Here is a 13,456-nt window from a genome sequence, read left to right as displayed (position 1 = left end):
GATGGCGAGGGCTCGTGGGGGCGGGATGAGCCCCCTCTCCCCACCCGCACCCGTGATTCTGTTCTAAGTTTTCATCTCGACCTGGGGTTCGTCGCCAACTCCTCATTTGATCCTCAACGCACCCACGCTATCTCTCTTCAAGGAAATTCATTCATGATGAGACCCCTTGTCTTGCAGATACTGACTCTAGCCGCCCCCCTAGCCGAATCCCGTTCCATCGTCCAACTACAGCAACCTCTAGCAATCATGGCCGAGCCGGTCAAGGTTCCGGGGCATAACAATGCCACCTACGGCCCGGTGCCCAAGAAAGACCAGCTGCTCCACGTCGAGTTCGTCGAGATGGCCCCGTCGCCCGTCCCCGTGTACGATCCACCACCCCTTGGACAGCATAAGCCGACGGCTGGGCTAACATGGTCGTCAGCGATCAAATCTTCTTCCTTTACCTGCGCGGCGTCATGCCTCCATCCGACAAGGACCTCGGCACGGCAAAGTTGAGCATCACCCTCTCCGTCGTCTTGCCGGACGGCCAGCACGAGGACCCCAAGACGTACACGGTGCCCCTTTGCACTACCGCCTTTGGCGACGCCGCCCACCTTTCCATCCGCAATGCCACGGGCGCATACGTGGACCATCTTGGCGGCGGGACCAACGACATCCTCGTCGATTGCGCCATCCCGAGCGTCTTCCTGCAGACAGGCACCTGGACCTTTGAGACCGTGGCGAGCCTAGACGATGGAACGTGTTTGTTTGCAATGTCGCTTACGCAATGGTTGGAGGGGCGGCTCAATCATTGAACCGTGACTTCGAAGTTCAGGGGTCTGGACTAGTCGTAGCAGGCTGAAGGGGAGAGAGGTCTTGAGGGTTTCGGTCACGCATTGTGGTGCGCTCGAGGGAGAGCGAGTTGCAAGCCCGGGAGAGGAGGACACCACACAACTGCCTTGATAGTTGATATGAGACGACGAGACTGCAGTCGCATAAGATCTGGCGAGAGAATCAAGCAAATGGCTGAGCGATGGAGAGGCAGGGAGCCAGTGGGACAGGCCAGAGCAAAGTTTATGCGCTGGGCGATACATCGTTGCAGTATAATTCCAAATTCTACCCATGGCGATATTTACGGGCGGTGGAAGAAAGGTCAGCCACGATGGTGGAGAGATTATGATTATTCATTGCTATAATAGTCTACTTACTTGGCCCAACACCCTTTGCTATAAAGGTTATAAGTATATATAAAAAAGGGGAATAAAATTAACTAAGCGATAGCGTTATTAATTATCTATATATAAAAAGGTTTAGTTGAGTAACTAAATAACTAACTAAGGGCTAGCCCTTTATGGGCAGTAAGGCAAAATGCGGCAGTAGGATAAGGAAAGCTACGTCAAGAGAGTATAAGAGGTAGCAAGAAGCAAAACGCCATAGCAAGATATAGGTAAAGGTAGGTAAAGGTAAGTACTAAATAGAGTCGCTCTTTTTTCCTGCCGCTATTTTCTCTTTTCTACCATTTTGCCTACCTCTCTGCCTACCCATCTGCCTGCCTCTTATCTCCTGCATCTATATATGCGATTTGCCCTAAATTGGGTGTTAGGCTATTGGCCATTTGCCTAAATTGAGTTTTGGCCCTTTTTGCTTGCCTTGTCTAATGTGCCGCTATAGTCCCCCCTTGAAACAGTTAAATTGCAGGCATATAATGCTCACCCTTCGGGTTGGCTATTTAGCTATTAGGCCCTTGCTTTAACAAACTTAACCGGTGTTCGAAGTATTTCAGACCTTTCGCTCCTTAAGTCAAGGCAAGGCAAAGCATAACTAATTCTAACTGATTATATAAGGTTTTTAATAGACTATTTAGAGGCTAGGATTTGCCGTCAGAAACTCTTGTAAGAGGCACGTAATATAATTATTTTAGATCAAGTTCCTCAAGGCATTGCAGTCTATCTTTCGGTCTTGTGATTCTCTTCTCTTCCATTCACTCTAACGTCTTCCCTTGTGTCCTTTTTCTGATGCGGCACGGAAGCGGATGCGCAAGACCCCTGACGCCCAACCCATCCCTTTCCTTGTTGAACGACAGGGAGTTACTATAAAACTCGACGTCAAACTCGTTGGCCAGAAGAGCCCAGGTAAATATCATAAGAGACTTTGCAAAGACTCTGCCTGGACAGATGATGCGACCACCTGCAGAGAAGCGGGTTAGCGACGTAATATTACGAAGACTCATGTCGACTCCCACCTCCATATGGAAACCACGATCCTTCGAGACCGCGCGTCGAAATGAACGGCTTCCCGTCCTTGGACCTCACGGGATCCGGCAGGTTCATCGACTTTCTGCACTCGGAGCGAATGGGCCCGCTCGAGCTATCACCTGGGTCGACACAAAACCGCTCGGCCCAAAAGGTCTCGACGGGGTAGTTCCCATTCTTGGTATTCCAGAACTCGGTGTCCATGTGCGAGAGACCCGAGTTCAACACGCCAAGGGAGTTTTTAGGGAGAAGCCAGCGGCCTAGAGAAGCGTCCTCGTGGGGTGAAGTCACCGTAGCGTACACAATGATATATAGGCGCAGCGTCTCGGCGTACACCGAGGAAAGAAGCGGCTCCTTGGTCAGCTCCTTGATGTCCAATTCGGCAAACGAGCGAGACCCGAGGTGCTTGTCGACGGCATTGCGGATGCGAACGAGCAGCTCGGGGTCCTTGAAGATGTGGAAGGCCGACAAAGTAGCCGAAGGTATCGCATTCGCAACGGCACTGTCGTCGATTACTTGTCAGGACTGAAGTTGACACAAAACAACGGAAAGACTTACGCCCAAGCCAACCCGAGATCTAGCCTCGCCATAGCATCGTCGTCCTGCTTCTCCACCTGAAGTATGGTTTTCTGTCGGTCTCTCATCATGGCCGATCCCCAGACGGAGTCCCCGTCGGCGTCTTGTTCCAGCTTCGACTCGTCAGAATGCTGCCGGGCGTATTGGTACCAGCTCATGATCTGCTCGACCAGCCGCTGCCGATTCCTGTGTGCTCCGGGCATGACCCAGGACGGTAATCCTCTTGCAAACTTTGGCAATTTGGAGTCGAACCCCCACAGGCTATCGACGAAGCCTGGGTTGAGATCAAGCATCTTAGGTCCAAAGATTGCCTCGATGACGGACTCTCCGCCGAGACTCTTGAGGAGCTTGGCGAAGTCGTCCATCTCGGTCCAATCCTCTGTCACCTGCAGGTCGTGTATGCGCCGGGACACGCCCTTCATGTAGCTGTCCATAAGGGCATCCAACCCCGGGCCGCTTAGGCCGCGAGCCAGGCTGTCGTGTATGATGTAGTGAAGGCGATTGTGGGAGGCAATCTTGCTGTCAGGGTGAGGCTGTGGAAACGGGCCCGAGTCATCGATCCGCAGGGCCGACATTAACTGCTCTCGCGCCCCAAAGAGGAACTTCATGCTATACATGTACAAGAATATCGAGCTGGACAGGGACGGCTGTTTCCACAGCCTCTCGACTGTCTGGCGGTCTTGGAACACGTACGCGGTATATCCCATGATTGATACCCTCGCCGATGTCAGACTACCTGCGTACAATCTATTGGGGCGACTCACACGTTAGAATCTCAACAGCCTTGGCAAATCTCACCAAATGAAGAGCTTCGCGAACGTGGGCCAGCGCAACTTACGCTACCCGGCGGAGAGTACCGTGAGTATCCCACAATAGCGGCATTGCAGCTCCCACGAAAGGGAGGAGAGAAGGGTACTGCGGCGGCAGCTGTGCCTGCCCATGTTTGCAGTCTCTATGAACCTGGTGGTAGCGAAGCCAGGCAAATAAATAATGGCCCAGGACGAGCACTGCGACAACAAGTCCAGCAGCCGAGAGAGGCCGCGCCTGTGTGACGTGGGTGAAATAGGGGACCCATGCTGCGTCCTCTGGAAAGCTGGTCAAGACATCCATCGGGCCCAGGCTCATACGTGCCGAAGTTCTGCCACATATCAAGCCCAGGGCGACCTCAAAGCTGGAGATTCTGCAGGTGACAGGCTACTTATGTATATCTCTCGAGCTTTTCACCCCTTCGTGTGCTTACGGGCTACATGACCTGTTTCCTTGGCGATACTGCCTTCCTCTTTCGACCATTTCCTGGCAGATGTCATGAAAGGAGCGGCATCGCTTCCTTACTCGGTTGATAAGGAACAACGAGATGTTGCCGGGGATTGCATGCGTTCAGTGCTTACCACAGTAGTGTTGCGGCGGGGAGGTGGTCGGTAGGCACTATCAGCACCCTCACGGTCCCTCTAATGAGGAGGACGAGACCAGGGGGAAGACAAGGAACAGGCCCCACGATGGAGAATCACACACACCAAATGGCCCCATCCCGACAGGCGGCATAAGATCCAACATATGCACAACCAGGTCAAGCAGGCACAAAAGGCCTAGCAACTAATATTGGCAAGGATCTCGGACTGAGAAACACTGGAGCCCGTCGTTATCCTCTCCACCTGGCGGCTCCCAGCGACCTCATAAGTTCATGTCATCCAATCTGCGTGACCCGCCTGCTTGATACGGCGACATCGTCGCGGTCCGAGGACGAGGAGATGGATTCAAGCTCTCGAGAGTCGGCCTTGGGCGACTGGCTTCATGGGAGACAGGCCCGGAAGCGATTGTTAGTGGGTGTCTCGCTGCGCGACCTCGACGTATACGGGTTCGTCTCGTCGACGACACGGCAGGCGACAGTTCTCTCATACGCACTTGCGCTGCCGAGACTCGTCGTGAAGCTCTTCTCTCGCTCGAAGGGGCGAGTGCAAATTCTACGCGGCATCGATGGCGTGGTGAACAGCGGCGAGATGCTCCTCGTGCTGGGTCGGCCCGGCAGCGGATGCACTTCGCTCCTCAAGGCCCTTGCCGGGGACACCCACGGGATCTCGATCGGCCCCGGGAGCATCGTCAACTACCATGGTGAGGTGTCTCGACGCCGGAAACGATTCGGCCGGTCTCAGGGTCGACTGACCGCGTCACAGGCATCTCGCACCGACAAATGCACGCCGACTTCAAGGGGGAAAGCATCTATCTGGCCGAGCTCGACGTCCACTTGCCCGAGCTGACAGTCGAGCAAACGCTCATCTTTGCTGCCTTGACTCGAGAACAGGGCGCTGATCGGCAGTCCGTCTCTCGCATAACAGGGCGTCGTGTGGCCCAGATGCTGGATCTAGGCAACACCCTCGACACGCGGGTAGGCAGCACAACGACACGCGGAGTCAGCGGAGGCGAGAAGCGAAGGACCAGCATCGCCGAGGCCATTGTCGGCGGCGCATCGCTGCAGTGCTGGGACAACAGCACGCGCGGGCTCGACAGCGCCACGGCCCAGCGCGTTGTCGGGCTGCTGCGAGAGTCTACGACTGTTTTGAAGACGACGGTGGCCATGAGCGTCTACCAGGCGTCCGAGATCATGTATAAGGTGAGCATGTTCCCCGGGTAGAGGCCCGATCTGATACAGCCGCGCTTATGCCTCGGTTTCTGGATAGAGCTTCGACAAGGTCACGGTCCTGTATCAGGGGCGGCAAATCTACTTTGGCCCTGTGCAGTCGGCGCCCGACTACTTCTGCTCTCTCGGCTTCGTGAGACCTGATCGCGCAACGACGCCCGACTTCTTGACCTCTCTGACGAATCCCTCGGAGCGGATCGCGCGACCGGGCTTCGAGCATCGAGTGCCGAGATCGCCGGACGACTTTGCGACTGCTTGGAAGCGGAGCGCGCAGGCCAAAGCGCTCCATGCCGAGATTGATGCGTTTGAGGCGGCTTATCCAATACTGGAGACAGATGAGAAGCTCAGGTCCGTCAATAGCCCGTGTCATTGGCGGTAACGGCAAGACTGTCAACACTAACATGACGGGCTTCAGCCGTCGAACCTCGACCTACGCCATCTCACTGCACCTTCAGGTCCTGGTCTGTCTCGGGAGAGGCTTCCAGAGGCTTCGCAATGACCCAGCTGCCGCCATCTCGCTCGCTGCAGCCAACGCCGTCCTCGCCCTGCTTCTGGGCAGTGTCTTCTACAAGCTGCCCGTCACCGCCGACAGCATGGACAGACGGTCCGTCATCATCTTCTTCTCTCTCATGCTGACGGCATTCACCCCGGCATTTGAGGTAAGTGGCCTCGTCCCTCAGGCGCGGAAGCACCAGCCTGACCCTCTGGCCGCAAGGTCCTTGCCATCTGGGCGCAACGACCAATCGTGGAAAAGCATAGTCGTTACGCCCTCTATCATCCCTCGGCAGACGCGGTTGCTTCCATGATCTGCGACTTGCCGAGCAAGCTTGCGACGGCGGCGCTGTTCCAAACCACAATCTACTTTATAACCAACCTCCGACAGACACCTGCTGCGTTCTTCACCTGGCTCCTCTTCAACTTTGTCCTTATGCTGGCCATGTCTGTGTGGTTTCGCTTGCTAGGATCTATTGCCAGGAAAAGGGAGCACACCATGGCTCCGTCCGGCATCATCATCCTGCTCTGTGTGATCTACATTGGCTTCGTTGTTCCCGTGCCCTACATGGTCGGTTGGCTGGCTTGGTTCCGACGCGTGAACCCCATCGCCTACGCCTACGAGAGCTTGATGATCAACGAAGTACTGCGTCTGCTCTCGACTTCGAGATTCCCGCTGACAAGGGCAGTTTCGCAATCGCCAGTTTCCCTGCTCGTCCACGATTCCCACCGGCCCGGCCTACACGGCTGAGGGTCTAGACGGCAAAGTTTGCCCACACATTGGGGCCGTGGCCAGGCAGGATTTCATTGAGGGCTCGGCGTACCTGTTGGACAAGTACCGTTATGAGCCGGGTCATCTATGGAGGTAAGATCTCTGAGCGACCAGTCCTGTTGGCCCCCTATCTCCTGGCTAAGCGGTAGCTCAGGAACCTCGGGATCCTTCTTGGCATGGTCGGCATTGTATGTGCTTTACACTTGGCTGCAGCCGAGTACATCCCGGCGCAGAGATCCAAAGGTGACCTGCTCCGCTTCCGGAGCGGACAGGTCCGGGAAAAGAAGGGTTCGGACCTGGAAACCAACTCGGCGGTCACATTTGCGCAGGACCTTGGAAGTGGAATAGGTCAGGATTCGCGGGGGGAGGGCAATGCTTCAGACAAGGCCATCCGGAAGCCTTTATCTGTCTTCCACTGGACCAACCTGTGCTACGACGTCAAGATACCTCAAGGCACGAAGAGGATCCTCAACGGCATAGACGGATGGGTGAAGCCGGGAACCTTGACGGCCCTGATGGTACGTCCTGATCACTGATCACAGCCTGCTGCTCCACTCTCTTGCTGACATGGTTTCAGGGCGTGACAGGCGCCGGCAAGACCACCTTGCTCGATGTGCTGGCGCATCGAGGCGCGTCTGGAGCGGCGAGCGGCCAAGTCTACATCGACAGCCACTTGCGAGACGCGAGCTTCCAGCGAAAAATAGGCTACGTCCAGCAGGAAGACATCCACGTCCCTACCTCGACGGTGCGCGAGGCACTGGAGTTTAGCGCCCTGCTGCGGCAGACGGGCAGTTGTGCGGCGAAGAAGCGCGAGTACGTGGACAGAGTCATTGACGTCCTGGACATGGCCGCGTATGCCGACGCTGTTGTCGGAGTTGCCGGTGACGGTCGATGCCCCCATTCACTATGTTGGCTGTTTCTCGAGGATAGGAAGCTGACTTTGCTGTAGGTCTCAACATCGAGCAGCGTAAACGGTTGACGATTGGTGTCGAGCTGGTGGCCAAGCCCGAGCTACTCCTATTCTTGGGTGAGGACTACGGCTCATATCTGCCGTCAACTTGGGCATGCTAACGGGTGGTTTGACAGATGAGCCAACGTCCGGCATGGACAGTCAGACGGCGTGGTCCATATGTACGCTCCTTCGTAAGCTCGCAGACAGCGGGCAATCTGTTCTCTGCACCATCCACCAGCCGTCGGCGCAACTCTTCTGCATGTTTGATCGGCTGCTTCTCTTGGACAGTCGAGGAGAAACCATCTACTTTGGTGACATTGGGCTGGATGCCTCGTCGGTGCTTGGCTACTTTGAGAGCCACGGTGCGCCCAAGTGTCCGCCGGACGCCAACCCGGCTGAGTGGGTGCTGGAAGTCACCGGCAGCGACGAGCCAGGCAAGGGGAAGGAGAGTTGGTCTCAAAAGTGGCAGTCGAGCCCACAGAAACTAGAAGTTGTCCAACATCTTTCAGGGCTACGAGCTGTGGCAAATACATCAGAGGTTGCGAGGACCCATGCAGACGAGTACGCCGCCTCCTGGTTCCGGCAACTGGCCGCTGTGTCGACGAGGCTGTTCCAGGAATACTGGAGAGACCCGGCGTACTTGTCTACCAAGGTGGCTCTCTGTGCAGGCATGGTGGGTGCCGTTGCTCGACGCAACGCCACGACGACTCAGCTAACCCGCGTTGCAGGCCCTTCTCAACGGCCTCTCGTTCCAGAACACGCGCCTCGACATCCAAGGGCTCACCAACGTGCTCTTCTCCATATTCCTGGTCTCGCAGCTCTTCGCCACGCTGAACCAACAGATCATCCTCCGCTTCGCTGACGGCATGGCACTGTACGAGGCGCGAGAGAGGCGCTCCAAGTCGTACTCGTGGAGCGTCTTCGTCGCCGCCAACCTCGCGGTCGAGATCGTCTGGCAGACCGTGGCCGCCGTGCTGGTGTTTACCGCCTGGTACTATCCGACGGGCCTCTGGCGGAACGGCGACACGGCTTTCGGCACAGCTGACCGGGGGGCTCTGTCTTTTGTCCTGGTCTGGCTGTTTTGTCTCTGGGTCACGACTCTTTCGCAGGCTCTTGCCTCGGGGATCAAGCATCCGGAGGTGGCTATCCAGATATCGACGCTCTGCTACTGGTTTTCCCTTGTCTTCTGCGGGTAAGCTGTGTTCCAACTACGCTGCTTGGCTGGTTATTCGTTCCGTCATCCCAGTCCAGAGCAGCAGCAGACTGACGCGGTCTCACAGCGTCCTGGCTACGCCGTCCAGCCTCCCCGGCTTCTGGCTATTCATGAACCGCGCCTCGCCGCTCACTTACTTTGTCGACGGCCTCGCCATCGCCGGTTTGGCCAACGCCCAAGTCACCTGCTCGGCGGTCGAGATGCTACACATTGAGCTCCCCTCTTCCTCCAAGCTCAGCGGCACCTGCGGGGATTACCTGGGCCCATATATTCGAGCAGCCGGTGGCTACCTGTCCGACCCGGGGGCGACGCGGGACTGCCAGTACTGTCGGATCAACGACGCCAACTCGTTTCTGCGGGCTCTCGATATCGAAACGGACGGCAACCCGTGGCGGAATGCTGGCTTCTTGGCCGTCTATGTTGTGTTTGACGCGGTGGCCGTGTTTGCGCTGTATTGGCTGGTTAGGGTGTTGCCGCGCTAGAGGAGCTGATGTTGGTGATGCTTGCGCTTGAAGTCGGCAACGAGGCAGTCGAGGCCTCTGATTGGCGTCTTAATCACGGGTAACGAGCTCAAACCCATGTACCCTGAGAGGAGTGTGTATGTGCGGAGAACTTGCACTGGCGATGAGACAAGGTTTAACAATAGCACAGCATTGTGATTCGTAACTCGACCTGTCCATTCCACACCTATTTGGACGCTGCTCGTCTGTGTCAAGCCGGACAAACTCCTGCTACGGCAGGCATTGGAGACTAAAGCGCCCAAACCTTGCAACCCCTGCATGTGTGCATCGGCGGCCAGTCAGTTTCTGGCAAGATCGGTCTCGGCTGCAGCCGGTGCCAGTTTTGGTCCTGCATTTACTTTAATTAGCTACTTGCTGGACCACATGGTGGCCCGGGAAGCTGACAGCAGCCGGATGATGTACCCGGACGTGTCAGCAGAACACACCATCTTATGACAAGGTCAAGGAGGCTGACCAGTCAAGCAATAGACAAAAGCGGAGTGCGACCGGCCATAACTCTCATATGCTCTTACGGGTATAGCATGATAGCAAACGGTCCCGGCTTGCTGTAGTTTGCTTACGGGGAGGCCAAGCATCACTACCCAACGCCTCCCGTGGTTCTAGAGCCGCTGCGATGCAACCAACCGATGGCATGCAAATATTGGGGGCGGCCTATGGACTGTTACTGTTGCTGTTGCTGTTGTGTTCGGCTGAAGAGACTTGTCACGATCAAGTCTTGATCACAGCCGGTCGAAACCGACGCTCTCTAAACACATTTACTCCCCTTCTTCCCCTCCTCTCTTCTCATCTTCCATGGCCCGTCATGACAGGGTCGAATCATGAAAAGTCACCCGGCACCATCCTTCTAACAGGCGCCAATGGCAGCCTTGGCAGCGCCATCGTGTCCAGCATCGTCTCGACGCCCGAGCTCGCTGCCCATCATGGCCTCTACACGGTGCGCGACGCCGAAGCCGCCCCGGCGCTGCGCTCAGCCCTCGGTGCCGCCCCCCGGCATTGCCATGACGTAAAGTCTCTGGACCTTGCCGACCTTGCCGCCGTGCGCCGGACCGCCGCCGCCATCAACGCCCGGGTGGCCTCGGGCGATATTCCGCGCATCCGCGCCCTCATCCTCAACGCGGGCTATCTCGAGTTCACCACGCAGGCCTGGACCGACGATGGCTTCGACATGAGTTTCGCCTCAAATTACCTCGGCCACTGGCTTCTCACGCTGCTGCTGTTGCAGAGCATGGACGCCGAAGCTGGGCGGGTGGTTGTTATTGGAAGCGAATCTCACGAGTGAGGGCACCCCCAGCTTATATCTTTTCTCAGACTCCTTGAGTCTTAAACAGGAACTTCCTACTAACCTCTTCTTGCCCTGAGCTAGTCCCTACAATGCCAAGAGCAAGGCGGCCTTCAGCCACGACAGGTGGACCTTGTTCATGCACGACACCACCGAGCACATTGCCAAGGGCACCTGGAGTTGCACCAGTGAGGATCCGACACACCACTGCGGCTTCCGGCGCTACGGCGCATCAAAGTTCTGCCAAGTCATGATGATGTTTGTTCCGCCGCGACCGACTCTTCCCCCTTTTCTGCCGTCTCGAGCGAATGCTGACGGGAACTCATTGCAGAGGCGAGCTCCAGCGCCGGCTTGACGCCGATGCCGCCCTCGGCAACATTTGTGTCCTCGGCGTAGACCCAGGTTCCATGCCCGGGAACCTAACGCGCCGAGGCCCCTGGATCATCCGCGTCCTCCTCTTCCAGCTCATCATGCCCTGGATGGCGCCCCTGTTGGCGTGGCTGCGGCCCAACGGCCCGCTCCGCACAGTCAAGCGGGCGGCGCCGGATATCCTCGCGGCCGCCTTTGCCTCGGTTCCTCCGCTGGGTGAGCGACCCAAGGGACTGTATCTGTACGGCTCCCGGCTTGAGGAGACGACGGCCGAGGCCAAGGACCTGGGGAAGCGGGAGGTGCTCTGGCGGGATACGGTGGGCTATACGCAGCTACAAGAGGGCGAAACGGCTCTGCGAAACTGGCAGTGATGAGCGCCCGGAATGACTTGAGCGAGCTCGCCGACTTTTGAATGGACGTCTTGACATGCATCTACTTCTCGTCTTCAGATGTACTACAGGTGAAAAGAGTACCCGACGCCAGTATAAAGCCTGGCTATGTCGTAATGGCTCGGTTAATCATGCTTTACGACTGTGCTGACTCGGGTTCTTATACCTACCACGGCAATATTGGCCATGAAGACCAATTCTACTCTTCCTACGATCCAGTAAAGCCACAAATGATCCATATTAATAGACGAAGAGATCTCGACTGTTTCAAGCTTTTTTTTTTTTTACTTTCCTCGAGACCCAAGCGAGAAATAAAGGGACAGATCATGAGACAATCTAGTTGTGTTTAAGTGAAGAAAGAATGCAAGAGGGCACAATACAAAGCAGCCCCCCCCCCACCTTCCCCCCCTTCATACCGAACTACTGTCAGATTGAGGGCGTGACTTTTGCGTCACCTCTGTGCTCCGCAGGATGCCAAACTTGCCGACCTGGGACTCGGGGAATCCATCTCCATGACCTCTGGAGCACACGGTAGTCTGCGACTTGACGAGGGCCGTCTCGCTAAGCTCATAGTACAGGCGCTGACGCGGGGGGGACCCAATCGTCGCCAACTCCTTTTTGGGAGACGACGCCTTGGAGTTGCTGGGCGAGAACCCGCTGTTGCCGTTGGGGCGCAGCTTGGAGCGCAGAGAGCGGAAGAGAACCAAGTCGGAGACGTGGATCCGGAGGAAGCTGGCAAACGCTGGCATTGCACCGACGACGATGGCCACGTTATTCTCGATGAGTCTGGGCAGTCGATGGTCAGTGACGCCGTACTTAATATCCCTTATAGTCGAAAGGGTCGACAAGCCTGTTGGTTCTCTGGTGGCAGACAGCACTTACACGGCAATCGAGGTACACGCCTGGTTCCAAGTCGTGTCGTCAATGCGGAGGAGTTTGGTACGGTAGACGAGGGCCACGACGCTGGCAATGACGGCACTATACAGCGGACAGAGCACTGTTAGCTAGAATAGTACAAGGAAGTTGCTATTCTCCTTCGTATATATGGAAAACATCAAAACAGAGCGGCTTAACTTGCATCAAGGCGGTGCCAAAGAGACTAATGAGCTGGAGCCGCTTCGATCGGCTCATTTTCAACTTCACAAGAATAGGCAGGGGGAGGATAAAGATGTAAATATCCATGCAGATGGCAATGGAGCCCTGGACGACGCCGTACACTGACTCGCGCAGTGGAAGCTCGCTGGCAAACAACGACTCCCAGGTGTGGCCGGGCCGCGGGGCCCCAAAGTAGGCGGCAATGGCCACAGAGGTCAGGTATGTGCCGGCCGCGATGAAGAGGCCGACGTAGACGGCGAAGCGCATGGGCCGGTGGATGGAAAAGAACTGTAGATACATGAGGAAGATGGCGGCTTTGGCGAAGAAGACGGCGGGGCCGAAAATGGTCATCTGGGCGAAGAGGAACTGCGTGGACGAACCGGCTTAGGCTCGACTTCTCTCTTTTGGCAGAGCAAAGAACGACGCGTCTTACCTTCATGTACTCGGCGTTGAACCAGCAGGCGGGCACATCCCACTGGTGGCGCTGATATCTTCCAACTGAATGCCCCCACGGCCGGTTAACGAGCGAAACGAGGAACAGCAAGGGATTGCCTTACACGCCACAGTCAAGACGGTGAAGCCAATTATTAGGACGGTTCCGACCACGGCAAAGTCTGTAGATGATTCTCGTTGGCATCGACACACGTATCCAGTCTCCGTCCCACATCTAAGAGGGCAGGCGACTCACAATCGGCCGCGTGTAGCTTTCGAAAGTTGACAAAGACGCGGATCGTCGTGAATAGCAGCGACAGGGCCGTCATGGCGACGCCCACGGCGGTGACGGCCGACTGCAGCGACTCCGGGTCGAGAAAGTTTGCCGAATGGCCGTCGGGAGGCGTCTGCGCGGGGACCTTGCAGAGGTCCAGTCCGCCGAGGCCGTCCATCTTCCTGGTCTTTGTTTCGGTCTTGGCTGTCAACAAGCTGATGAGAAG

General features: G+C 56.5%; 5 protein-coding genes across 5 annotated transcripts; 3 read left to right on the top strand and 2 right to left on the bottom strand.

Annotated features, from left to right (window-relative positions):
• Positions 1-246: 246 nt before the first annotated feature.
• Positions 247-794, top strand: HRG_00520 (uncharacterized protein; the record flags this gene model as incomplete). Its single annotated transcript, XM_044858991.1, has 2 exons — positions 247-362; positions 422-794. 2 exons carry the CDS (start codon positions 247-249, stop codon positions 792-794), a joined length of 489 nt encoding a protein of 162 aa, XP_044725391.1.
• A 1,041-nt stretch (positions 795-1,835) lies between these two features.
• Positions 1,836-3,689, bottom strand: HRG_00519 (cytochrome p450 domain-containing protein; the record flags this gene model as incomplete). Its single annotated transcript, XM_044858990.1, has 5 exons — positions 1,836-1,846; positions 2,071-2,166; positions 2,222-2,733; positions 2,790-3,554; positions 3,646-3,689. The coding sequence occupies 5 exons, from the start codon at positions 3,687-3,689 to the stop codon at positions 1,836-1,838; spliced, it is 1,428 nt and encodes a 475-aa protein (XP_044725390.1).
• A 1,115-nt stretch (positions 3,690-4,804) lies between these two features.
• On the top strand, positions 4,805-9,353 carry HRG_00518 (ABC-2 type transporter domain-containing protein; the record flags this gene model as incomplete). Its single annotated transcript, XM_044858989.1, has 12 exons — positions 4,805-4,916; positions 4,979-5,415; positions 5,483-5,790; positions 5,858-6,101; positions 6,158-6,577; positions 6,624-6,799; positions 6,861-7,224; positions 7,284-7,593; positions 7,656-7,733; positions 7,793-8,331; positions 8,387-8,850; positions 8,939-9,353. The coding sequence occupies 12 exons, from the start codon at positions 4,805-4,807 to the stop codon at positions 9,351-9,353; spliced, it is 3,867 nt and encodes a 1,288-aa protein (XP_044725389.1).
• An 841-nt stretch (positions 9,354-10,194) lies between these two features.
• HRG_00517 (short chain dehydrogenase domain-containing protein) lies at positions 10,195-11,411 on the top strand (the record flags this gene model as incomplete). The annotated part of the gene is made up of 3 exons (XM_044858988.1): positions 10,195-10,667; positions 10,756-10,929; positions 11,003-11,411. 3 exons carry the CDS (start codon positions 10,195-10,197, stop codon positions 11,409-11,411), a joined length of 1,056 nt encoding a protein of 351 aa, XP_044725388.1.
• Positions 11,412-11,839: 428 nt separating this feature from the next.
• Positions 11,840-13,408, bottom strand: HRG_00516 (uncharacterized protein; the record flags this gene model as incomplete). Its single annotated transcript, XM_044858987.1, has 6 exons — positions 11,840-12,215; positions 12,312-12,407; positions 12,508-12,890; positions 12,958-13,022; positions 13,082-13,138; positions 13,213-13,408. 6 exons carry the CDS (start codon positions 13,406-13,408, stop codon positions 11,840-11,842), a joined length of 1,173 nt encoding a protein of 390 aa, XP_044725387.1.
• Positions 13,409-13,456: the final 48 nt, after the last annotated feature.

Source organism: Hirsutella rhossiliensis (genome assembly GCF_020360975.1).
Source record: "Hirsutella rhossiliensis strain HR02 chromosome Unknown scaffold00001, whole genome shotgun sequence".
Taxonomy (NCBI): Eukaryota; Fungi; Ascomycota; class Sordariomycetes; order Hypocreales; family Ophiocordycipitaceae; genus Hirsutella; species Hirsutella rhossiliensis.
Note: the sequence above shows the minus strand (reverse complement) of the source record. Positions and strands in the feature narration are given on the sequence as shown.